The sequence below is a fragment of the Ictidomys tridecemlineatus genome, chromosome 2, assembly GCF_052094955.1.
Source record: "Ictidomys tridecemlineatus isolate mIctTri1 chromosome 2, mIctTri1.hap1, whole genome shotgun sequence".
NCBI lineage: Eukaryota > Metazoa > Chordata > Mammalia > Rodentia > Sciuridae > Ictidomys > Ictidomys tridecemlineatus.
This window is the reverse complement of record NC_135478.1, coordinates 218,522,808-218,547,872: the sequence shown is the minus strand read 5'-3', so window position 1 is coordinate 218,547,872 and position 25,065 is coordinate 218,522,808. Positions and strand designations below refer to the sequence as shown.

Sequence of the window (25,065 nt, the reverse complement as noted above, 5' to 3'; positions counted from 1 at the left end):
GCACCACCAAATCCAGCCAATTACTCTTTCTTAAAAGCTCACCTCATCTGTTCTTCGCAGAACTCCAGTAACAACCTACAAATATATATATAAAAATATCATGAATATGTTTTTCCTTTATCCTAACAAAATTGGGCTCAATTTTCACGGACCACAAATTTACTTGTTTTCTTCCTAGAAATTATGTTAAATGATAAAATGGATCTTAAAATATACAGTATTCCAAAATATTATGAGCTAAATTAGATATTATTACTATTAACCTATGATCAATAAAGACTAAGATAAAATAATTACAAAAACTCCACATTAGTAAAATCATGTTTTAAGTTCTACAAAACATAATCTTATAATGTCTACATGCTTTTTTATATAACTGTGATACACACAGACTAGTTTGCTACTACAAAGTATATATAAAGGAAAAAACAACTTGCTACACTCAGAGAAACCTGCACACAATAAATATTTCTTACTGAGGAATATGAAGACAAGGGAGATACTATTCTTATAAAGTTATGAAAAATACCAGAAGAAAAAAATAATTTCTCATTTTTCTACCATAATGAATAACCAATATTAATCACTTTTTAAAATTTTGGAATACTTCTCAAAAAATTTTTTAATCAATACCTATTTTATTTTATTTATTTATTTATTTTTGAGAGAGAGAGAGAGAACTTTAATATTTATTTATTTTTTAGTTTTTCGGCAGACACAATATCTTTGTTTGTATGTGGTGCTGAGGGTCGAACCCGGGCTGCACGCATGCCAGGCGAGCGCGCTACCGCTTGAGCCACATCCCCAGCCCAATTAATATTACCATGATTATACCAAATATACAATTTGTTGTCTTTCCTTAAAAACATTGTGTCAAGTCAAGGCTGACACAAATCTTCTCCCTTGATCTTCTCCCACCTCACAGAGTTTCAGTATTAAATGGGGCTGTCAAGTGGTCTGCTTCACTGTTTGTAGGCATGTTATCAGTATTCTTCACACTTCATTAAAAAGCCATAAAAACAATTACAAGATCATTAGCACAGCCTTTTAAAAAGCTCACTAAGGCTTACATAAGTACCAAGTCAAACATAGGACAGACAGCCTGTCTGCTGCTAGCTTCTCATCACTGTACACTGAAGACACCACCCAACAGAGATGACAGGTGATAAGAAATGAGGCCTGAGTGTAGAAGGAACACCAGAACAATGGGTAGCATCCCCTGGACAGAGCTCTGAGGGGTTCCCAGTGTGCACCAGCAGCACTGGTGTGCTACAGGGAAAGAAGAGCACCTGCAGGACGACATACCATCCTTACTGGACCAAAGTAAGTTTCAAGGATGTGTCACTTTTTTTAATTAATAAACTTTCTTTTTAAAAAACAGTATTAGGTTCAAAGAAAAATTGATAGGAAAGGACATTGATTTCCCATAGACCCCAAACTCCACAAATGTATACCCCATTACCAACATCCCCCAACAGTGTGGTACACTTCTTAAAATTGGTGAACCTGTATCAATCATCATTATGGCCCAAACTCCACAGTTGATATTAGGGTCCACTGTCTGTTGCACATTCTCTGGGATTCAAAAAATATATAAAGACATGCATTCATCATTATAAAGAGTAGTACTGTTGCCCTAAAAATCCTCTCTGCTCTGCATAGGCATCCCTCTCTTCTATCAACTTCTTAAAAACATTTTGTCAACTCAAGGCTGATCTTACAGTCTCCATAGTTTTGTCTCTCCCAGATGTCAAGTAGTTAGAATCAGAGAGTGTGTAGCCTTTTCACGTTGGCTTCTTTCACTTAGTAATAAGCATTTAAGCTTCCTTCAAGTCTTTCCATGGCCTGATAGTTCATTTCTCTTAATGCTTAATAATATTTCATTATCTGTCTATACCATTCTTTATTTATCCATTCACCTAGTAAAGGATACCTTATACCTTCCAAGTTTTGCTACTAAAGCTGCTATAAACATTTATGTGCAGGTTTTTGTGTGGACATTGAGTTTTCAATGCCTTTGGAAAATACTAAGGAACCTGACCATATGGGGAAAATATATTCAGTTTTGTGAGAAACTATCCAACTGTTCCAAAGTGGCTGTACCATTTTTTATTTTGTTTATTGCGAATTTTGGTTGTCCCAATAGGTACAAAGTGGCTAAACCATTTCACATTCCCACCATCAATGACTGAAAGTTCCTCTTATTCCATACCTTTAGCAGCATTGGATATTGTGAGTGTTTTAGATTTCAGTCATTCTAATAGGTATGTAGTGGTATCTTATTGAAGCTATGTAATAGTAAAGCAAAGGCAGGGTGGCACGTGCAATTCAGTGGGAGTGTTTGCCTAACACATGCTAGGCCCTGAGTTCCATGCCCAGTAATGTAGAAAACAAAAAATAAAAAACACATGCATACATCTGAACATGTAGCCTCTCTTCCTAAAAATGCAGAATTAAGAAATAACATTAAATATGACAGTGATGATGTGAGAATGGGCAATTCCCCATTTTCTTAAAAGGAATCTTTAAGTTTATTTGGTAAGGAATATTTCTCATAATAGAAACTATGATTCTGTTACAAACAGGGCTACTTTCTAAGGGTTTTCAAACCCACCACCATTTTTCCTCATTTTTTATTCAGTTTTATCAAACTTCAATTTGATGATATATTAGCCTTTCTATGTGATGGATAGAGGACTTAAAAAAAAGAAAAAAAAGAAAAAAAGAAATAAAAGTGTGAGAAAAATTTAGAAATATACTAGTTTGACAGCAACAATACCAAAGAATAAAGTTTAACTGTAACACTATACTCCATTATTCTCAAATCTAATTTCCATTTGTCTCATCTTCAAATGGCCTCAAAGAGAAAGAGTCATACCTCTTGCAGTGTCCCATCTCCTCCAGCAACAATGATCACATCTGTGCTCTCCATCAATTCCAGGAGTTTCTTGGCTTGTCCCTCATAATCTGTCTGAAACACAAAAGAAGACTTTGGTAAAGTTATCATCCTAGGTCAAGGTTAAAAATGTGAGATACTGGGGCTGGATTGTGGCTCAGTTGTAGCACATGTAAGGCACTGGGTTCGATCCTCAGTACCACATAAAAATAAATAAATAAAATAAAGATATTATGTCCAACTACAACAAATAAAAATAAAAATAATAAAATGTGGGGTACTTTCTTTAAAGTTTACACTGACTCTTTTCTTAAGTCTTACATAATTGATAGACATGAAAAAACAAATAGCTAATCAAAGCAATTACATATTGTTTTATAGTTTTATACTTTTAGAGCAAGAAGGAAGTTCAGAAATTATCTAGTCAGCTCTTTATTTCAAAAACAAAATTCAAACCCATTGATTTGCCCCAGTCATATGGTTAGCTAGTCAAAGGACTCATTTACAGTCCAGTGCAGATTCCATTACATCATTTACCCACTGCTTTTCATCTGAAGGCAGGAAGTCAAGTGTATATGCAAATAGGGAGACACAGAGGTAATGAAAAGAACACAAATTTCAGAGCCCAAGAGACTTATTGAATCCCAACTCTGCTACTTTCTAGCTGAGTGACCTTCAACTCTCCAGGTCTTAATTTCCTTATCAATGAAATTATGTATTGAGGAGGGGTAATAATAGCTTCCTTGTTCTACTTTTGTAAAGCATAATGTTAAGACAACTAGACAGGCAAATGTTCATAATTGGTACTGTACTAAATAATACAAGGTGATTGTTTGGTTGTGATTTTGCATAAAGAAATACAGGTATGTTTCAAAGTTACCATAAAAGAATACTTAAGCCTTACCATCTGCTGACAACATTTCATCTCAGATCCATGCATGGACTTAAATGAAACATTTCAGTCACCAATGATATGTGTATCTCTAAACCCCACAACAAATTTTAAAACACATAATGCAAGTGACACTGAAGAAGAAAACACTTCTTCCAATTGAAAGTACTCTAGGTACATTAATACACAAATATCTAGATTTCAGATGGGCTAATGCACCTATGGTAGAATAAAAATGTATGTGGTCTTTGTCCCCTGTTCCTGGCAGAGCTCCTGGAATTTACCAAGTGACAGAGGTCTTTTGTTGTTCATAGCAAGCCCTCTCAACCACACTTGAGTGTGCGCTCTAGTGGTGACTCTCCATGGGCCCTGGCTAGCTTCAAGATGGGGGCTGGCATCAGAAAGACCAGCAAACGACTTAGGGAGCTAGAACTTGTAGCCTTATCCCCTGGCCACCAAGCAAGGCAGGAGACTTTAGACTGAGTTCATATACAAATGGTCAGTTATTTAATCAATCATGCTTACTAATGGGACACCATAAAAACCCTCATGTTTTCAAGAGTCTGGGAGCTTCTAGTTAATGAACACATCTAGCTACTGTGAGGGTGCCACATCCAGAGGGCATGGAAACTCTCTGCCAACCCCACTGCCTCCACACCTTGCCATATGCATCTTTCCATTTGGCTATTCCTGAGTTGTATCCTTTATAATAATCAGTAAACAAAATAAAAGTGTTTTCCCAAGTTTCAGTTATTCTAGCAAATTATCAAACCTGAGGAAGGGTTGTGGAACTTCCATTCACAGCTCGATGGTCAGAAGCACAGTGACCTCCTACTTCTGATATTTCAACTGGTCCTGCACTGAGGGTGGTCTTGGTAGGACTGAGCCTTTCACCTATGGAGTCTATGCTCATGGTGGAAGCTAGTGTCAGAATTGAACTGAACTGTTGGACAATGTGAGAAAATACCCAGCAAGGAGTCACAGGTTACTAAGTCCTAATATGACATTAATTCAGAGAAAAAAGGAGGTCCCTAAAATGACAACATTTAGTTTTTCTACTTTTATTCTAAAAAGGAAATGATTTGCTTCAGAGTTACATTTACAAATATTTGGTTGCTTAAAATGAATATGCCTAGTCAATCTTGATTTAAAGGGCTTGTGAACACCCAGAAATGGGTGTGTGTTAGGAATCAGCATGGGTTCACTAAGATGCTCATTTCCTTCTTTGACAAATTATTAGCTCAAGAGGTTGGGATATTATACAGCCACATTGTACCTGGTCTTCAGCAAGGCCCCTGACTAGTTATTCCATGATCCCGCTGTAGACAAGGTGGAGAAATGTGGAAACAAGATGCTAGAATACAATGCAACAGATTAGCAACCAATGAAATGTTTGTGGCCCCAAAGCAAAAGGCTCAGCAGAATGTCAATTATCAGAAGATTACTAAGAACATTTCATCAGGGCTTTCCCTTTAACCTCTTCCTAAACCCTTTGTCAACAATTAGGACAAAAAGTTATTGTCAACAATTAGGACAAAAAGTTATTGACTGGACACGTAAATGGTAAAAAGCTGACAATCTTGCCCTCCCTTACTTCTCTAACCTCTCTCCCTTTGCTCATCTCACTTACTATTCCCCCAACATGCCTCAGAGCCTTTCTATATGTGATATCTTTGGCCCATGATCTCTTTTCTCAAGCACCCATGTGACTCCTTCAAAGGTCATTTTATCAGACCAGTCTTCCCTGGCCATCTGAACTAAAACCAGCCCCCTCATTAAAGTTTCCTCCTCATCTTTCTTCTTAGCACTCAGCACTATCTGGCAAAGCAGTTGTTTTTTTTGTACATTTATTTTTTGTCTGTGTTCTTTCCTTTCAAACTTTGAAAGAAAGCTCTTTCAGGACAGACGGTTTCTTTTGTTTAGAATGTATACTCAACACCTAGAACTGGTCTTAGCTATGGTAGGCACTCAATAAATACTTCCAAATACAATATATATGAATAGGTATATTTGAATACTTTCAAGAACAATTAATATACATGAATAGGTTCATCAATGAAAGAATTCAAAAAGATCTTGACGGATTTAGCAGACCATAATTAAGAAGATTACATTAATAAGAATAATGCATTTGAGGTGCTGATCTTGGGAAGAAAATATGAAATGTCCTAAGAGAAGAACAAAAAAGTAGCTTAATGACAAAAAAGTAGCCTAATGACACACAAAAAAACAAAACAAATAAACAAAAACACCCTAGTTACTGACCTATGTCTCTCACAAAAACTAACTCCAAGTGGATCACTGAACTAAGGGTAAAATGCAAAACAATAAAACTTCCAGAAGATCATGTAGGAAAAAGTCTAAGAGATCTTGGGCTTGACAATGAAATTTTAGCTACATTACCAAAAGCAAGATCCATAAAAGAAGAAATTAACAGAGCTGGGGTTATAGCTCAGTAGTACAGCACTTGTCTAGCATACAGGAGGCCCTGGTTTCCATACCCAGCAGTGCAAAACAAAAAACTAGTTAGTAAATTGGATTTCATTAAAATGAAAAACATCAGCTCTGAAAAAGACACTATCAAGCCAGGTATGGTGGTGCATTGCTTGTAATCCCAGCAACTCCAGAGGCTGAGGCAGGAAGATAGCCAATTAGAGGATAGCCTGAGCAACACAGAGAAACCCTGTCTCAAATAAAAAATAAAAAGGACTGGGAATGTGGCTCAGCAGCAGGGTACCCCTGAGTTCAATTCCTAAAAGCACTAAACAAAACAAAAAACAACAAAAAGACCACTATTAAGAAAATGGAAAAACAAGACACAACAGAGAGAAAATATTCACAAAATACATTTCTTATTCAAGGACTTATTTTAAAAAAATACAAAGAACTCTTAAAACTCAACAACCCAATTAAAAGAGCAAAGATCTGAATAGAGGCCTCATCAAGATCTGCAGATGGACAGTAAGCATATGGGAACATTATCTGTCATCAGGCAGGGAACTACAAATTAAAACAAGAAGATACCACTATATCTCTATTAAAATGTCTAAAATACAAAAGAGAAAACAGCAAATGCTGAAGACAATGCAGAACAACAGAATGCAAAATGTTACAGATGCTTTGGAAGACCGTTTGACAGTTTGTTATAAAATTAAACAGACTTACATATTATCCAGCCATAGCATTCCTAAGTATTTACTCAAATGACTTAAAAACTTATGTCCACAAAAAGTTCACATTTGTAGCAATTTTATTCATAACTGCCAAAATAGGAAGCAATCTAAGTATACTTCAGTGAGTAAATGGATAAATGGCAATATATCAAGATGACAGAATACTATTTTAGCTACAACAAATAGCTTTTATGAATAAAAGAAATGAGCTTTATAAAGTTACAAATAGACAACGGAGGAAGGTAAAATGCTACATGAGAGAAGTCAACAGTTAGCATAGTGCTACATGAAAGACTCTAACCTGAAGAGGCTACACACTGTATGATTCCAACTATATGACATCCCTAAAGGTAAAAGTACAGCAACAGTCAAAAGTATAGCAAAAATGGACAAAACTATGTAGAGAAATAGACAAGTTAAACCAGAAAAAATCCAGGAACGATAGAGATTTGAATCACATAATGAATAGAACTTACATAATGAACATAAACAGGACCTGGTACCTAATAATTGATATGAATCATTTTTAGGCATATACAGAACATTTATGAAAGAAGACCACATTCTGGTCTATAATACAAATTCCAATAAAATATGAAATTATATTGATTACCTTTTTACCAATGAAATTAAATCAAAAATCTAACAAAATGATAACAAGAAAAACTTCAGATCTGGAAATTAAAACATGTTTGAATAGCTCAAATTAAGCAAAAATCATGGTGAAATTAGAAAATATTTAGAAATGAATGATAATGAAAGTACTCTATGTCAAAGTTAAAAGTTCACTATAACATTATTCACAATAGCCATGATAGGAAGCAAACTAAGTGTCCAAAAATGGATAAATGAATAAAGAAAATTTCCTTAACTAAAAAACACATTTCAACGTAAAATAATGGATCATTAAAGTAAAAAATTCTTTGTGTATTTTTACCTATGGCATAATGGCTCACCTACATAAATTATTTGCTTTCTCTGTTTTAGAATTTCTCCATCTGTAAAATTATCCTCTTATTTATTGTCAGACATGATGATCTTCAGGAATAAAGTCTTCAATGTCAAGGATTTAAGAAAAAAAAATTTGAGTAAGTTATAGAATACTGAAGCAGTAGAATAAAATTTATAGCTTTAAATATATATAATACAAAATAAAGATGAGAATGAATAAATAAGCATCAAGTTATAATGCCAAAATAGCAAGAAAAAATAGAATGAAGGAAATAATAACAGACCAGAAATGAATAAAATATAATCTCCCACGAAAATAAGAATAAGCCAAAAGATGGCAGGACTAATTATAGTGGAAAACCTTTCATAAGACTCCTGAGGGGAAAAAAATAAAAAGGGAAAAACTAAACAATAAGAAGAATGAAACAGGCATTTCAGATGCTATATAAATTTAAACTTTAAAAGAAGATATTATGTAAAACTTGATCCCATCTGATTTGAAAACTTAGATGAAATGAACAAATTCCTTGAGTACTTCTAGAACCATTAAAGAAATTTAATACAAAGAAAATCTCCCTTCAAAGAAAACTCGAAGCTCAGATGGTTCTACTCATGAGTTCAATCAATCATTCAAAGAACAGATAATATCAATCTTACATGTAACTACTCTAACGTCTCTTACCTAGAATCTAACACATTGTAGGTACTCAAATGTCATCCTCCCCTTTCTCGCATCCCAAAAACAAACAACTGGAAGATGTCTCAGAAAAGTTGGAAAAGAGTTAACCTGTATATAATCAGACTAAATCACCTTTTAACCTCTGTGATTTAGTCAAAGTGTGCAATACTAGCAACAGGTTAACCAACCAACTTGGAAACACCTTATGGAATGTAGGCACCCATATATGTAAAATTCAACAAGTAGGGACTTGCGGCATCTTCTGGAACAGCACAATTTCTTCTTTTTTTCCATTTTCTTCTCACCTAAATCTGAAAATGCTAATTCCTCACCATAGATAATTCCTTACCAGAAAGAAAAACATTTATATATTTGTAGCACCACCAAGAAATTAAATTACTAAAACTGGAGGGTTTCCTATTTTGAGGAAAGAATTCTGTCAGCTACAACAACTTGCATCCTTCAAGAAATAATTCCATCTCCTGTCTCAGATGAAAGGAACCAAGGTCTCCATGCCTCCACTTAATCCTGTTGTGAAAATGAAAAGCTGACAATGTCACAAAAAACAAAACTGCTTTTATTAATTATCAGAACAAAATACAACACTGATTTCTTTGCTCTTGTCATAAGTGACAAGTGATTTCTGTTAAGAAGACAAGAGCAGAAGATACATTAAAGGGGTGGTGGCTTCGGCAAAAATCAACACTCCCGAGCATTCTCACCTTAACGACAGTCACATCCATGCCAGATAAATGTAAAATCGGGGCAGCATTTTTTTCAAACAGAGTCCTGGCTTTGCTGCAGACAAAGGGGGGGAAAATATAATATTTTAACATAATACTCAAAAGGAAGGATTCCAAAAAACCCAACCATCTTCTCTGGAGTAAAATAAGAAAGACAAAGGAACATGTTTCTTTATTTGTTCAGGTATGGGAAGTTTATTGATGAGTATGAATTTCTACAGAGAGCAAAACAGTGTGTCCCTTGTCTAATGCAGTCAGCTCTTATCCATTTTGGATACCCATGGTGCACATGTGTGTTCCTCTTGAGGAAGAAGAGACAGTAGATATGGCTCCACTCAGGACAACAGTGCCAATTCACTCAACATGCATTCACTGAACGCCTACTGAGTGATGGTCATAGGTGGAGGAGCTGGGGACACAACATCGCAGAGAGCCAAAGACTATTTATCCTCATGGACCTTAGTTGTACTCCCCGGTATATTCTTTTATTCTAGTGGAAGAAAGGGAGGGTATCCACTGCAATATCATTCAGCCCAAGGGAACAGACTTAACAGAATATTGCTTAATTCTAACTTAATAAACATAAGCATTTGGAAAGAAATACATCATTTTTGACAATTTCTAATACTAGGAGTATCTCCATAACTTGAGTTTTAAACTTGTAGTGAAATCCCTGGAGAAAAATCAAAGATCTTTTCTATTCTGCCAAGAAAGGGAAATATTAAAAATTAATGTAATTATGGGAGAACTGGTCAGAAGCTGACCCCAAGCCCCAGGCTCAGTCATGCCCTCCTCTGCACTTCCTCTTCACTTTCCACATCCCATTAGAAACTTTCACAGTGATGAGGACTAGAGATTTCCATGATTGTCTTCAGGATTACCCTGAAAGTTCTGCAAAAACAGATGCCAAACCTCCTTAATCCTTGAAACATGCATGACATGTTTCAAAGCTGCTCACTAAGTACAGGATGAATTAACTTAAAATGAGTGAATAAACCTGCCCCAAATATAGGCATGTAAATTCTGAGGAAAAGAATATGACATAATGGTGATGTCTCAAAATGAAAGTCATTGGGGCTGGGGATGTGGCTCAAGCGGTAGCACGCTCGCATGGCATGAGTGTGGCCCGGGTTCGATCCTCAGCAAAGATGTTGTGTCTGCCAAAAACTAAAAAACAAAAATATTTTCAAAAAAATTTTTTTTTTCTCTCTCTCTCTCTCTTTAAAAAAAAATGAAAGTCATTGTTACATTTCTTTAATACTTTATGTACTTTGTGTAACAATTGAAGTAGTTTGTGTACTTTAAACCTATGATGCATGTCATTCTGATAGTGAACTCTTGTCTCATTTTTAGTCAGGACTCAAAACTGTCTAGGAATCAAGGGATGCAGAAATTGCAAAAACCGCCCCACCCAAACCCCCACAATGGCAATCTCAAAGACAAATCTTTGTTAAACCATACCAATTAGCTGACCAGTCTTTTACCCAAATATTTCCAATTATCGCCTAACAAAACAAATAATGCTTTTAAAAACTCAATGTCAAACATCAAATTTTTATATCTATATTTATGCAACTTCTTTCTAAAAAAGATTATTATTATTTACCAACAATGCATTCTTTGACTTTTATACTAGAAAGAAACTCAAAGGCCACTAATGTTAATCATGTATAGTTATGAAGAGACCAAATTCAATATCCTGTAAATTAAAAAGATATAATCACCAAATGGCATACAGAACACACAACATTTCTTATGAATTAAAATAGAACTGAGAAACCTGAACAAATTTTCATAAGAACCATCAAGACCTACCTGAGCATACAATAACTAAAATACAGTCTACCTTGTCTACTGTTCTGCAAGGTTATCAGAATGAACATAAAAGGCTAAGAGGCCATTTCTCCTTTCCAGTTCGGCATTTCTGGGGGCTTAACCCAGCAAAAAAGGGTTGAGTCAATGATACTGCAAACAGTTCTCTTTCCAGGGTTGCTATCATTGCTGGAGTAATAAGAATGGAGCAGTTGAAAGTAGAAATTTGGGCTGGGGATGTGGCTCAAGCGGTAGTGCGCTTGCCTGGCATGCATGCGGCCCGGGTTCGATCCTCGGCACCACATACAAACAGAGATGTTGTGTCCGCCGAGAACTAAAATAAATAAATAAATACATTCTCTCTCTCTCTCTCTCTCTCTCTCTCTTTCTCTCTCTCTCTCTCAAAAAAAAATCATCATCATTTAAAAAAAAAAAAAAGAAAGTAGAAATTTATTTCCTAAAAGCAAAACTCTGGAGAAGTCTCAATCTGCCATATCAATCTCAATAAATCCATAACCTCCTCTGAGTTCAAGAAAAAAGACTTGAATCTTTAATGTTTATTCACATATTTTTGTGATGTCCTGGGTTCAGTAAAGCCCTAATATAAAGGTGAAGATGTCTCCTTATAATGTTCTATATAAAAGATTGAAAAAGAAGTGTTACCAGTAAGAAATACATTATTTATTATATAATTAAGGGCAAGATAGCAACAGGGCTAAATAAAAACTTTATGTACTTACAGCAATTTCCAGGCTCAGGCACACGCACAAAATAATTACTCTTTAATGTATTATTTATTAACTCTAAATACACAGTTATCTTATTTCTTAAAGCTCTTCTGAAGTTTTAAACCAGTACTACATAATGAAATAGCTACATGATAAATTATAAATTATGTGTCACAGCAGAGCCACAATGATAAAGATGGTGCAATTAAATAGTGAAAGCTTATAAAAAAAATTGCTGAGTTTCAGAGTAACTGCATCCTAGAAGCATGGAGGGATTCACCTTGTCAGAACAGGCAACGCCTTAAGGAAGGAAAGACTCCACTTGAGTGACAGAATCTTAGCCCTGCCTTTAGATAGAGGTTATACTTTCAAATGAGAACCACCTTTAAAAATGCAAATACATTTACATGTTAAAATGTAAGCTGAACCTAAAACTGTCATCTACAAGGTCGAGGTCCTGGGTTCAATACTCAGCACCACAAAAATAAAAATAAAAATAAAGCTTCTCTGAAAAAAAATTATTAATTTAAAAAATGTTAAGCTATAGAGCGATTCCTTAGCATGCTCAAGGGCCTACCTTTAATCCTTAGCATCAAAAAATGTACCTCTTAGAAATACAAACTCGAAGAAACTGATTATAGTTCAAGCAAACTGCCATAAACTTCTTCATCAGAAATTAGCAAGTAGTAACCTAAAAGGTCTCTAAAAGAATAGAGCACAGAAGAGTTACACAGAAGTTGGCAGAAAAAGTGCAGAGCTCTTGGGAAGGGTAGGAGAGCAGAGTGGCAAGTGTTCTGCACCCAACAACAGCCTCTATGCTGTTCTACTGGAGCTTACTATGAAACAGAAATAGCATTTAACTCTTCACAGGCATTGTCTCATTTAATACTCAAGACACCTAATCAATATGGAATGTACTATCACTATTTTGATATCACTATGTGACATCACTATTTTGATGAGTAAACATCTGAGGCTTTAAGAAGAGTAACTTCAAAGAATCCCAGAGCTAGTGAGCAGCAAAACAGTATATAGACAGGTCCCTCAACTCTGAAACCCATAATCTCTCCCCTGCAGGCCACCAATGACTAATGGTTATAGTGCATTAGGACTTATTTACTTCTTGGTGTTATTTAATAACTGGCATTAAACAACAGTGATCAAGGCATTTGACTGGTGGGTTTATGGGGGCAAGCAGGTGGCTCCAATAAAGCCTGGCAAATATAATGTTAAGCCCATTAGACAATGTGTAGGTGAATACCCTACACTGCTGATTAAGAAGGAAAGCATGACTCGTCCTCATCTCTGTGAAGTCAGGCTCACTACTCCCCAGAAACACCCAGAGGAACTAATTGCAGAGCCCATGCCAAATGTTGCTCTAGACAACAGTAGCCTTCCCCTTAGAGTACAACCCCAGCTATACTTTTTATTATTATTCTTAATGTCATTTCACTTAGGTCTTATGAGATCCAGTTTAAAACATGTTTATTAATTGCCCAATCCTCAGAAAAGCCAAAAAGAATAGTTCATTTCCCCCTCAATCCTCTCATTCTATTTTTAAAAATAAATTTTAAATTATTTCCCCCAAAGCTCTCAAGATTTTTATATTCACCCTTTCAAATGAATGAGAGCAGCATCCAGTTAACATCATAAAACAAGGTTCTGTTTTGTTTTTTCTGCCCATGGTATTTTTGTCACCAACAGACTAGGTTCCTATACACTTCCTCCCCACCGCACCCCTTCTCCATTTCAGAGTGGCACAATCAATGAACCATTATGGACACATCATTAGCTACCAAAGCCCCAACTATTACTCTTCACACCTTAATTCCTACAAGTCCCTAAATGACAGTTACAGACTGCTCTGTGACATTAAAAGCACATAATGGGTCACATCTGTCTCTAGGTCCCTACCCCATGGGCCATTATCTTAGCTGGGAATAGCAAGTATGCACCAAGACCTAGCTCAAGGTCCATTCCTGTTGGAAAGAATGTTCTGCCTTAGCAAACACACGGTGCTCTTGGCCATCTCTGAACATCTTTCTACAGAGATGGTCTAATGATTTATGCCACACAGCAGAGCATTGTCCCCAGGGGGACCACTTCCAAGCAGATTAGACTTCTTTGTGAGTGTTAATTCTGGAATGATTACTACACTTCAATTATACAAGTTTGCTAAGCATCAATTAGCTTTATAGTTATTTCACATTAACTGTTAATGCTACACCGCAAATGTATCTTTTTGCTTCTAGGGTACTAAACCTAGCTCTTCCAGTTCCACACAGACTAACTAGCTGGCTGAAATTCTGTGATTTCTTTTCCCCCCTTTAGAAACATTGAACATATAATAAATCACAAACTGAACTACCCTTTGCAAGCTGCAGGGTTGAGAAAGACAGTTGCCTTCTTCACTTGCGCATTGGGAGGAATTAATTGATTGCCAAACTCCTGAAAAGGAAAAAAGAAAAGTTTTCAGTAAATGTCCTTTTATTCAGCTAGTGATCACATATATTTTTTCATTCCAAAAAGAATTTACTTCTATCAGACATGTGATATACTCTGGAGAAAACAAATATTTATTCACAATCTCATATTGACAAAACCCATAAAGAACAACAACAAAAAAGAAAACAAACAAACAAACAAAAAACCCTGTAACATTAATGACAAAAAAAAAAATCCTGCTTCACCTACTAGAGGTAGCTTTTCTCCATAAAATATGCCTAAAATTATTATAAACATAACAAGTAAGGCCACAGGCTGTCAAGAGAGAAGTTCAACCCATGTGTCTTTAGTTTCAGAATACCATCTTTTTCTCTTTCCGTTTGGTACTAAAACTTATTCATGAGAAATCTTTGGGTTGCCAGTTAATCTTCATAGCTTCATACATATTGAAATTAAACCTAATAGTCTATGTGCCTCCTCTTCTTTGAAACCCTGTATAATAACTAAAATAGCAGCAACTGGCATGGGACAAGAAATGTAAATCGTAATTTACTAAGCACCTAGCATTTGCCACCCTCACATATATTATTCTTAGTTCTGAGAAACCAAGGAGATTTAATGCAATTTCAGTTTTATAGACTAGAAAGCCAAGATTACAACAGATTAAGTTACTCAAAGTCACAGAGTTACTGAATTACAAGTCTAGAATTCACATTTATCTAGCTCTAAAACCCCAAGTTCTGCTTTATGAACAATAAGGCTATAGTAGAATTAAGAGGTAAAAAACTAGATGTGAGGATTTTAAAATGGGAACTAAGTGAGAGCTACTGCTACAATGTCTGGACTGGAGAAGACAGTTGACAAAATGAGAATTGGAAAGCACAAAAAGGAAACAAATTAGTTCTTGGGTGGTGGGGAACAAATCTGGGTTAAGGGGTCAGAAGTCTAGTGTAGAAGTACAAAGTAAAGACTAGAGAAGAAAGAAAGTTATACAAAGATCTTTTATTAAGTAACTCACTCTAAATTTACCCTACTGACAGTCCACTAGAAGTCCTCACCCGTATTTCTTACTAAAAACAAAAACAAACAAACAAACAAGATTCCTTCTTTTTTCTTAAACACTTTCTCTGTTTAAAAAAAAAAGTTTCTGCTATATTATCATTTCTTTCACTCTTACTTAGACCTTAATATTTTACTGCCAAATCTCTAAATACTGTAATACTTTCTTTTTCTACCCATATTCATCTAAAGTGTGATCAAAAATAATTTTATTAACCCAGTTCTCTGGCCTGCCCACTTCGAAATCTACAGTCCTAGATTAGTCCTTCTTGTCCTGGTTTCCTCTCTGGAATGCTTATTCACTTGCAACTTCAGTCTCAGATTCACAGTGTATTAAGGAGTTTATATGAGATAACATTGAGTTGAGTTTATGTGAGATTTTTTTTTAAATCATTCTTTCAAGAATTTAATCTGAAAAAAGGACATGGAAGAAGTAATTATAGAAGACTATAAGGATGAATCCACTTCCATTCTGTCAGGTGGCAGGAGCTAACCATGTGCTGGAGAAGGGGACAATCAGAATGGTAAAGAGAGGTCAGTATGTGAGAGGGAGGAAATTAAAGGAACACTGTCCCTGAAAAATTGAGGAGCTGGAATTCAGAACAGAGGTGGAGGCATTTACTTTAAATAAGGGAGGATGTCTGAGGTAGGACTCACCTTGAATTTGATATTAAAATTTACTTGATAATTACCTTGATTATACATTGCATACATGTATCAAAGTATCATACTGTGACCTATAAATATATACAAATACTGTGTCAACTAAAAATTATGTTAAAAATTTAAAGTTTATTTGAATGAAAAACTTGGAATCATGAGATATTTTAAAACCAAATTCTTCAAACAGATTTAGAACAGATAACAATCAGTGAAGTCAGGAATTTATTAATAGTATCTGTTATGATTGTCATTGTCATCCATGAAAACATTTCAGAAACAAACATGAGGTTTGCCACCTACTTCCACTAAATGCTCCATTCTTTTGCCATTTTTTATTTTGATGAGCTATTTTTTGTTGGGGGGGGGTGCATTTCTGGCTTCATAAGTTTAAATGACATATAACGAAGAAGGAACTAGTCACAAAAACTCACCAGTGAAGTATAATATACAAACGAGACGGGGGTGGGGGGGACAAAATGTGCTCTTAAATTTAAAAGGATTTACAATTCTACTCTACTTAACCACAACCAGATAAATAAAGTTTAAGGAAAATCCCATGGAATTCTGATAAGAGTGCTCATAGTATGAATCAGCTGTGTTAAAGAAATGGGCTTTAAAATATGAATCAACAATTTTAAGATTTGACTTTCAGAGGTAACACCTGCTCTAAACTGATACTCTTGGGGATTATTTGGATCAGAGATGGTTCAGAGTTTAGCCAGATTTTCAAGGACAACTGCAGACATGAACAAATTTCCAGAGCCAGTCCAGTTATGTGTTCTTGGGAGTGATCCAGAAAAGCAAGCCATAACGGGGTGGGCGTTAGAACTGTTCTTCACCAGATGGTTCACTTCCTCCCTTCTACTCCAAGTTGGCTCTCAGCCCGATTCATCCCCTGATAGTGGGAAAAAATTGCCAGACTGCACTGACGCAAGACCCTCTGCACATCCCTGGAGTAGCATGGGTTTCCTGCACCATGGAGATAAGGGGAGTTTTAATTTTATCACAGAAAAACAGCATTACCTGAGCTTCTTGACAGGCTGCTCTTCTTAGCAGGTTATCACTATCAAAGCAAACAAAAGAGAACTAACATTAGTATTAACTTTCATAGGAGATTAAGAGCCACACAAAATTTGTGGGGTTTATTTTTCAAATAAATGCCTCTCTTCCCTATAAATATCCAAGTAAAAGTTTCTAAAAGAGCTGATCCTGATAAGTTATAGGCACATTTGAAAAATACATCTCTATATGAAATTCTGCATTAAGTGCTTCTACTGTGTAGGAAGAATAATACCCTCTCCCCAAAATGTCCATATCCTAATGCCCCAAACTTGAGGGTGTGCTACTTTACATGGCAAAGGGACTTTATACATGTGACTGAATTCAGGACTTTGAGACACTAAGGCTGTTCTGGATTGTTGGAAAGAGCCTTAAAGCACAGCAGCTTTCCCAACTGTGATCAGAGGCAGATGTGACTCCACAAGGATAGTGGATTGCAGGCTTTGAAGAAGGCCAGAATCCCAGGAATGTGGCAGCTTCTAGAGCTGGAAAGACAGGGAAAGGGATTTCCCCTAAGGCCCCCAAAAGGATAGCAATTTTTGCTGACACCTGATTTCAGCCAGTAAGATCCATGTTGACTTCTAATCCAGAAGACATAATAAATTTATGTCAAACCACTAAGTTTGTGGTAATTTATTAGGCAACAATAAAATATATACACATATCCTGATTTTTTTCTTATCTAGTAGAAATTAATCAGGTCATTTGTCAGAAATAAGTTTGATGTTTAGTTGCTTCTGCTACTATTTTACCTAAATTTCCTATTTTTTATATTACTGTCAGACTCTCAATTATATCATAAATAGAAAATTTTGTCAAGAGGCAAAATTCTGGCTTTCAAAAAAGTATTCTGTCAGAATATATTCATCTATTTAACACAAAGGTCTCTAAAATGTGTCCTAAGAGCACTCTGAATGACTCTGATTGCCTACAGGGCCCCAGAATCTTCCCCACATGAGAGTGTGTTCATGCACATTGCTGACATTGATCACCTGGTTAACAACAGTTAAGGAAATTAATTTGTAAAATTTAAAAGGTAAATAGGGTTGTTTTATTTATATTCACTTTCTAGATTCTTTTTATAACAGTAAGGACTTTGAATTTTGCATTTTCAAAGTAACTTCAAATTTGTTTTTAATATTTAAGGTTGAAGGAAAAGAAATGAATATAAACAACCTGTGGGTTTTTGCCATAGTTCTAGTCAAAGGCTACTTGATGACTTTTCTTCCACAGCTAGGCTGTAGAATAACCCCTCAAAGTCTCTGAGCAGTCAGCTTCAATAGGAAAACACTATCCAAAGGGAACTATCAACAGTACCAATCTGAAACCTGAGAGTGATATTCCATAGAACCTCAAAAGATAAAAAGCTCAGGGAAACCAATCCCTAGTGAAGTCTGGCCCACAGCTGGCCCTGGCAACCAGGCCTAGACCCCAGCTTCTTGTAAGACTGCCCCACCGCTGCCCAGGAGGCATGACAGCTTTGTCAACTTCTCCTCCTTGCCCACTCAGGACTCCCAAACACACTTTGCTCTGTTCCCTGCATCCCTCCCCATCACATGTTCCCAGTGAATCATTTCAACATCAACAAAAAAACAAAAAACATTCTATAAGATGAGGTAAATTCAGGTACAAATTAGTAAAACATTTAAAAATAATTAACATGCTCATAAGCTTTTATAATTTACTTGGTACTTCACATTTAGAATCTTATATACAATGTGAGATAAAATATTGAACCCACCATAACCTCTGGGTCATAATGTAATATCAGGTTTCCCACAGTAACCTGGGCATGGTTACTAGATCTCCCCTGGACTATGCTAACCCCACACCAGCTCCCACACCATCCTGGGAATGCAGCTTCCAGCCACTCACCCCTATGCTCCCCAACCACTTCCTTTTAATTTTTTTTCTGGCAGGCTGATTTGCTTGTGCCTCCAATCTCCTATGAAATTTGCCTGTGCCTCCAATCTCCTATGAAATTTGCCTGTGGATCCTTCTGCACAAGTCTTCTAGGCCTTTAAAAATTGCAAACCTGTCTCTCCATCCACATCCATTTCCTCTACTTCTTCCTTACAGGTCCCTTCCCCACTATGGGGATGGATGTCTAAAGGCCACAGACTTCTCTGGTTCACAAGCAGAGAATACTATCCTCGCTGCATTTCAGCCACAGATTCCTGTGTACTTACCTAGCTCCAAAGAAAACTACCAAATGTATACAAGAATAATGGCGTAGCACTTTGGAACATTTCCCCCTGCTAAATTCTTTATTGCTAAAAGGAAAATTTTGATGGCTAACTTATAATTAAATATATGAAAGTCCTCAGGTCTCTTGAGCTTATTAATACTGCCTAATTTATCAGAGTGCTCCTCAAAAATCAGAAGATTTTATGATAGTTAATTCCCTGAATTCATTGTCCCAAATACAATACTCTGTCAATGTCCCCTTGAGAAAGCCAAAACATGCACCAATATAGATACTACAAAAGAAAATCCCATTATAATCATACTTAACTTCAATATCTGAACAGTATTACGAATCTTGATATTTTCTGAATGAGTCTGTTTTTAAAAATCAAACATATTCGTAAAGAAAAAAAGATTTCTTCCATTGAAATGTGGTAGTTGTTAAGTATCTGAGAGGGATAGGTTCTACCCTCCATAGATATCAAAATCCAATACTTTCAATATTTAATATACAAGGTAAATGTTATGTAACTGTATTATTTAGGGAACAATAACAAGAAAAATCTATACATGTTCAGTACAGATGTAATTTTTTCCCTAATAGGGCTAACTATACTTTGATGATCTACAGCAAGCTCTGAAAACTATTTCAAAAAACAAATTCCCAAATTGATTCAGTAATGGCAGCACTGTTAGAATAGAAAATAACTTAAAATTCATAAAGCAATACTGTTTGCCAGTGTTTTAGTTAGCTTTTTGTCACTGTGACTAAAATGCCCAAGAAGAACAACTTAGAGGAGGAAAAGTTTACTGGGGATCACAGTTTCAGAGGTGTCAGTCAACAGATGGCCAGCGTCATTTTTCTAGGCCCAAGCTGAGGCAGCACATCACCGGGGAAGGGCTCAGTGAGGGAAGCTGCTCAGTTCAAGGCAGGTTCAGGAAGCAGAGAGAGAGGAAGCGGGGAGAGGCCACAAGGAAGATGTACCTTTCCAAAGCAGAAGTAGGCTTCCAAGGCACACCTCCAGTGACCCACCTTCTCTAGCCATGCCCCACCTACCTACAGTTACCACCCAGTCCACCAAGCCTGATTAGTTACAGCTTTCACAATCCAATCATCTCACCTCCAACCATTTCTCCAATAATACAAGAGCTGTTGTGGGACCCTTCATATCCAAACCATAACAGTCAGATAACATGGCAATTGTTTTTATAAATGCTTAATCTTTCTAACAACTTTGCAAGGGTGGAATTACTATGTACTATAGAATTTTCTCATTTTGTAGATAAGAATGATTGAATGATTATCTCCCACAAGTCCACTTGTCCTTGCTTCTACATTTAGCAAAATGCATGTTTTCCTGTTCCTAAAAGACACTATGGACTTTATACCTACAAAGATTTGAACATTTCATCCCTCACTTTAAACAAAAATTCCAAATTCAATGTGACCAATTCCCTCACCTTACCACACACAAACTTGTTTGCCTTATCTTTCTTCTTAGATTATAAACTTCTTGAAGTCATGGATAATTCACCATTTGCTCTTCCCCAGCCCACAGCATAGACTCTTATAGACAGAGAATACTCAATAAATACTTGTTAATAAGTAAGTGGCAAATGTTTGAACAGGAAGGATCAACTATACTCAGATATGCAGACTATGTCCTGGAAGAAAAACTGAAGGTTATACTTAGTATGAGTATCTGGCATTCTTGAACTAGCAGATCAGCTGAGATGGTTCTCCAGTATGAATCAGCTGAGATGGTTCTCCAGTATGAATCCCACCAAAGCACAAAAGAGTCATGGTGTAGAACAGGATGAAAACCCAAAACTGCCATGGGAACTATATAGATCAAGATGATCCCAGAAAGTGTGCATGTCTGTATGTAAAATGTAATGGCACTAGTAACCTCTAAAAAGGCTAAGTGAAGAGTGCCTTTTGGCATTCCAGGAATCACAAAAACTGTTGAACCGAGTCTGATCATCAGAAAATTCCAGATTGCTAATGGGTCAAGAATCTGAACATGAACCAAAGATCCTGTTACCAAACAAATAAAGTAACTGTATGTAAATTCTAAGCCCATGTTCTTTCCAGAATACCAAGCTATCTTCAGGGAACTGAAGTTAAACACAATTTACAAGAGGCACTACAAAACATAGTCATATCAGAAAGGATCCCTGAAGACCTACTCAATATTGAAATGTGAGTTCTTTGACAGAAATCAGAAGCCTCTGGATCAGAAAATGAAAAAATCTGCTGACGTCACTGCCTGAAGCTTTAAAAGAATATGAACATGCCTGCTACTACAAGTAATGGGATGCTCTCAATTTATTCCAAGTCATAAATGTTTTATTTATTACCTCAGGACTGCAAAATAAGTTATTTCAATAACAATTTTACACAGAGAGAAAAATCCCATTGATCCATACTGTTTCCCAAAAAGGGTATTTCCCACTACAGTCTAGAGGAACATATAAGTCCTACCACCGGCTTTTCCCTTGATGCATGCAAAGAGTTTTGCTTTGAACAAAACAGATTTCAAGTTTAGATGTCTAGGGGATTTTAGCCCTTGTTCCCTCCTGACCTGCGGGAAAGATGGGGAGAGCACGCCCCATCCAGGACGAGCCAAGAAAGGAGAGGGCCGACTGACCGCCCACATCCCTCGCCAGAGGACAATCAGACATGTCAGGGAGACCAGTCAAAGCAGGAGCTCATTTATTGAGAAAACACACACAGCTAATATAATGTACAGGAGCCAATCAGGATAAAGATCAGCAGGGTGGGGAGAATTCACATGTACACCCATCCTATAGGCAGTAATGGGAGATGAAGGCGGAAGGGTTCTGAGCCTATCCTAGAGGTGGTTCAATTTTTCGTCACAACCCACGGTAAGGCCTTCTGGCTGATCGCCAGGCACCATCCTAGCTATGTGCGGCCCCAAGGTCGGGAAGCGGCTAATAGCCAGCAAGTTAGGTTTCCTCTTTTCTGATGTTACATGCCCCACATGTTAGTTGGTGGCAATTTTAACAATGCAAGGGTTAACATTTTTAATAATATAATGCAAGCCAAGAGCATTTTCTCAAGAATGTCCTTGCTACAAAAGGAGGGAGAAAGAAGGAAAGGCAGGCAAGTAGAAAAGGAGGAAGTAAAGTTGCTAGTTAACAATGAAATTAATAAAATACCCAGAATGAAGAATAAACCAACACCAATGGAATGTCAGTATGCCATGTCACAGTGAAGTTGATCCTCTCCAGAAGCCCTTGCCAAAAATATGTTTTATCTCATTTAAACATAAGCTCTGTGATTTACCCCAGAGATATGAACTTACCCACCAGTCAAGCAGGAACTCCTTAATATATACAGCAATTTTCAGGCTTACAATCCCTGTTTTTACTATTTTTATTTCTTCAAATATGAAAGCTATACAGCATCCAGGCAAATAAAATGCCTTTGTGAAAGTATCCAAGCCCAAGCTCCATTTCCTAGAAATCTGAAGCTTTAAGGCTGAAAAAGTCCTTAGAAATTATCTAGTCTAACACTTTTCAATCTTTCCTTCACACATGCCGATCCCTATAAATCAAACCATAAGACAATATCCATTAGTAACAAAGTTTACTACGGCAGTGATTCTCATCTGGGCAAAGACACACAAAACATGTACAGCTTCAATCTCAGGTCTCTAAATCCCAAGTGATTCTGGTATGTTCACTTAAGCTGTGTTTCTCATTTCCTTTGACCTTTACAAAGTAACTAATTAACTTAGTACAAAGCTATCTAATTAACTTAGTACAAAGAAATCTTCAGCCTAGAATCGCCCATGGTTAGAAGTTTAGCTAGAAGGCTCAGAACTTCAGTCTCCTGATTCTCTGCACTCTGCCTATATTCTGTATTCCCCAGTGACAAAAACACAATCAACAAAGCACTGTCCATTCTTTCATGATATACATAGGCAAATGCAACCACCAACAGCCACCTAATCCATGGATTACCACATAGGTTTATTGTACTTTCTTCCTACAAGTGAGCTTAGGTAAAATCCAGCAACTGAATCTAGCACCACTCTATTTAATAATTCAAGAACATTTATTAGCCAAACTCAACCTCTGTCCATGATGGAAAGGCCTCAACTCCAAAAATCACCCTTTCCCAATGTATTACCAGACCCTAGCCATTTTACTCTATACTTATGTGGAACAAGTTACTACTTGTGTATACTTCAAGTACCTTCTAATTTCCCATGTTTTTTGCACACAACTTGTTCCCCCTCCAATTCAGGATAGGAAGTTCATGAAAGATGGCATCCCCTGAGTGGTTTTCTCACCTAACCAAGCTGATCATTTGGCCTGCTTAGCGAAGTTTTCATTAGCAGGGGATGGTTTTGCAGTTTATCCTCTCACTCTACTGACCAAGAGAAACGGAATCAGAGAAAGCCTTTATCTCCAGAGCTTTCTATTTCTCTTAAAGCATGAAACCATTCTTTTTCCATTCTCTTATTCTAGACTTAGGTTACCACAAAATATCAATTTCTCTTCCTACCTTACTATCCTAGTTGGCTGAATTCTGTACACAATAGGAAGAAAGTTCTTTGTGACTGGCGGCTGAGTTTTCACTGAGGTCCACATGGCACTGCCATCAGGCCAGGCTCTGGCAGCACTAAAGGGCATCCTCTTCAGAGCTGTAACCACCAGCCAATTTGTCAATGATTTCTACTCCTACCCAATTCTCATAAGTTCTCTACTGATAACTTTCATGGTTCATTCACTTCTCCCCATTTTCTGCTCTTTTTATCATCCATTCATTTCCATCCAACAGTCCAATTTAAACATTCTATGCCAGATACTTTTCCATATGCTGTGTAACATTCACTTTACTAGGAAACTAGTTCCTTCTGTTTGGCCATTATAAATTTGCATGTGCAATTATAAGCAAATGCATATTGGGATTCAGTTATATATAATCAAGCACTTGAGCTTATTTACATAGAAAAAGAGAAGACAGAAATCATTACATAGATTATGAAGCTATTCAAGAAGAAAGCACTAGATGAGAGAGTCCCTTTACATCTCCCTCCTGCCTAACAAGTTCTCTATAAATAGTCCGCATGAAATGATATTCACTTTGGGATCCAGGACACATGATGGATCTGGGCAGCTTCTGACCTACAAACACAGAAGTTAGGAGGAACTATTGTCAGTATTTTTCCTGTTCTACAAACATAAATATTTAAGATGCTGGTTACAACCTAGAAAGGGGCTAGTTTTAGCATCAGCTATGATATTCTCTTCAGTGCTTGGAACAACTAAAACCACTGATCTGAAAATCCCTAAAACTTATGTGAAGTCAACAAAATATAACTTAAATATACCTACTGCCTTTCCAGCTCAGCACCCCCCAGTAAACATGAGGAAAAGGATAAATAGTACAGATTTTTTGAAAAAAAAAAAAAAAAAGAAATCTGCTTTTCAGATAATCTAACAAAGGAGTTGAAAGGAAAGTGAATATAATTAAACTTCATTGTACTTAAAAAAAAAAAAAAGGTTTCCTTATTCCCTATCAAATCTGGGCTGACAGGCATGTAATTTAATTACCCATAAATGAGCTTCTTTAAATAGCACCCATTAATACCCCAATTTCAGCATCAGCCTGTGCAGAGAGAGAAAAAGGTGAACTTTAAAGTGGCTAAAAAGCAAAACAAACAGCTTTCTCAAATTTGCAACAAAATCTGCAATGAGGAAAAGCAGGAAGGGGGGCGCTGGGGATGTGGCTCAAGCGGTAGC

General features: G+C 36.5%; 1 protein-coding gene across 3 annotated transcripts in view; it reads right to left on the bottom strand.

Moving 5' to 3' along the window:
• Agk (acylglycerol kinase) overlaps positions 1-25,065 on the bottom strand; it is a 77,320-nt gene that overhangs the window by 36,275 nt on the left and 15,980 nt on the right. For 2 of the 3 annotated variants that reach the window (XM_078040670.1, XM_078040671.1), the window contains exons 3-7: positions 17,065-17,104; positions 14,243-14,322; positions 9,314-9,389; positions 2,879-2,971; positions 43-75 (exon numbers count right to left, since the gene is read on the bottom strand). In XM_078040670.1, the coding sequence (XP_077896796.1) occupies positions 43-75; positions 2,879-2,971; positions 9,314-9,389; positions 14,243-14,322; positions 17,065-17,104 (322 nt within the window). The remainder of the gene's footprint in view (positions 1-42; positions 76-2,878; positions 2,972-9,313; positions 9,390-14,242; positions 14,323-17,064; positions 17,105-25,065) is intronic. The other variant, XM_078040672.1, reaches the window with a different exon arrangement.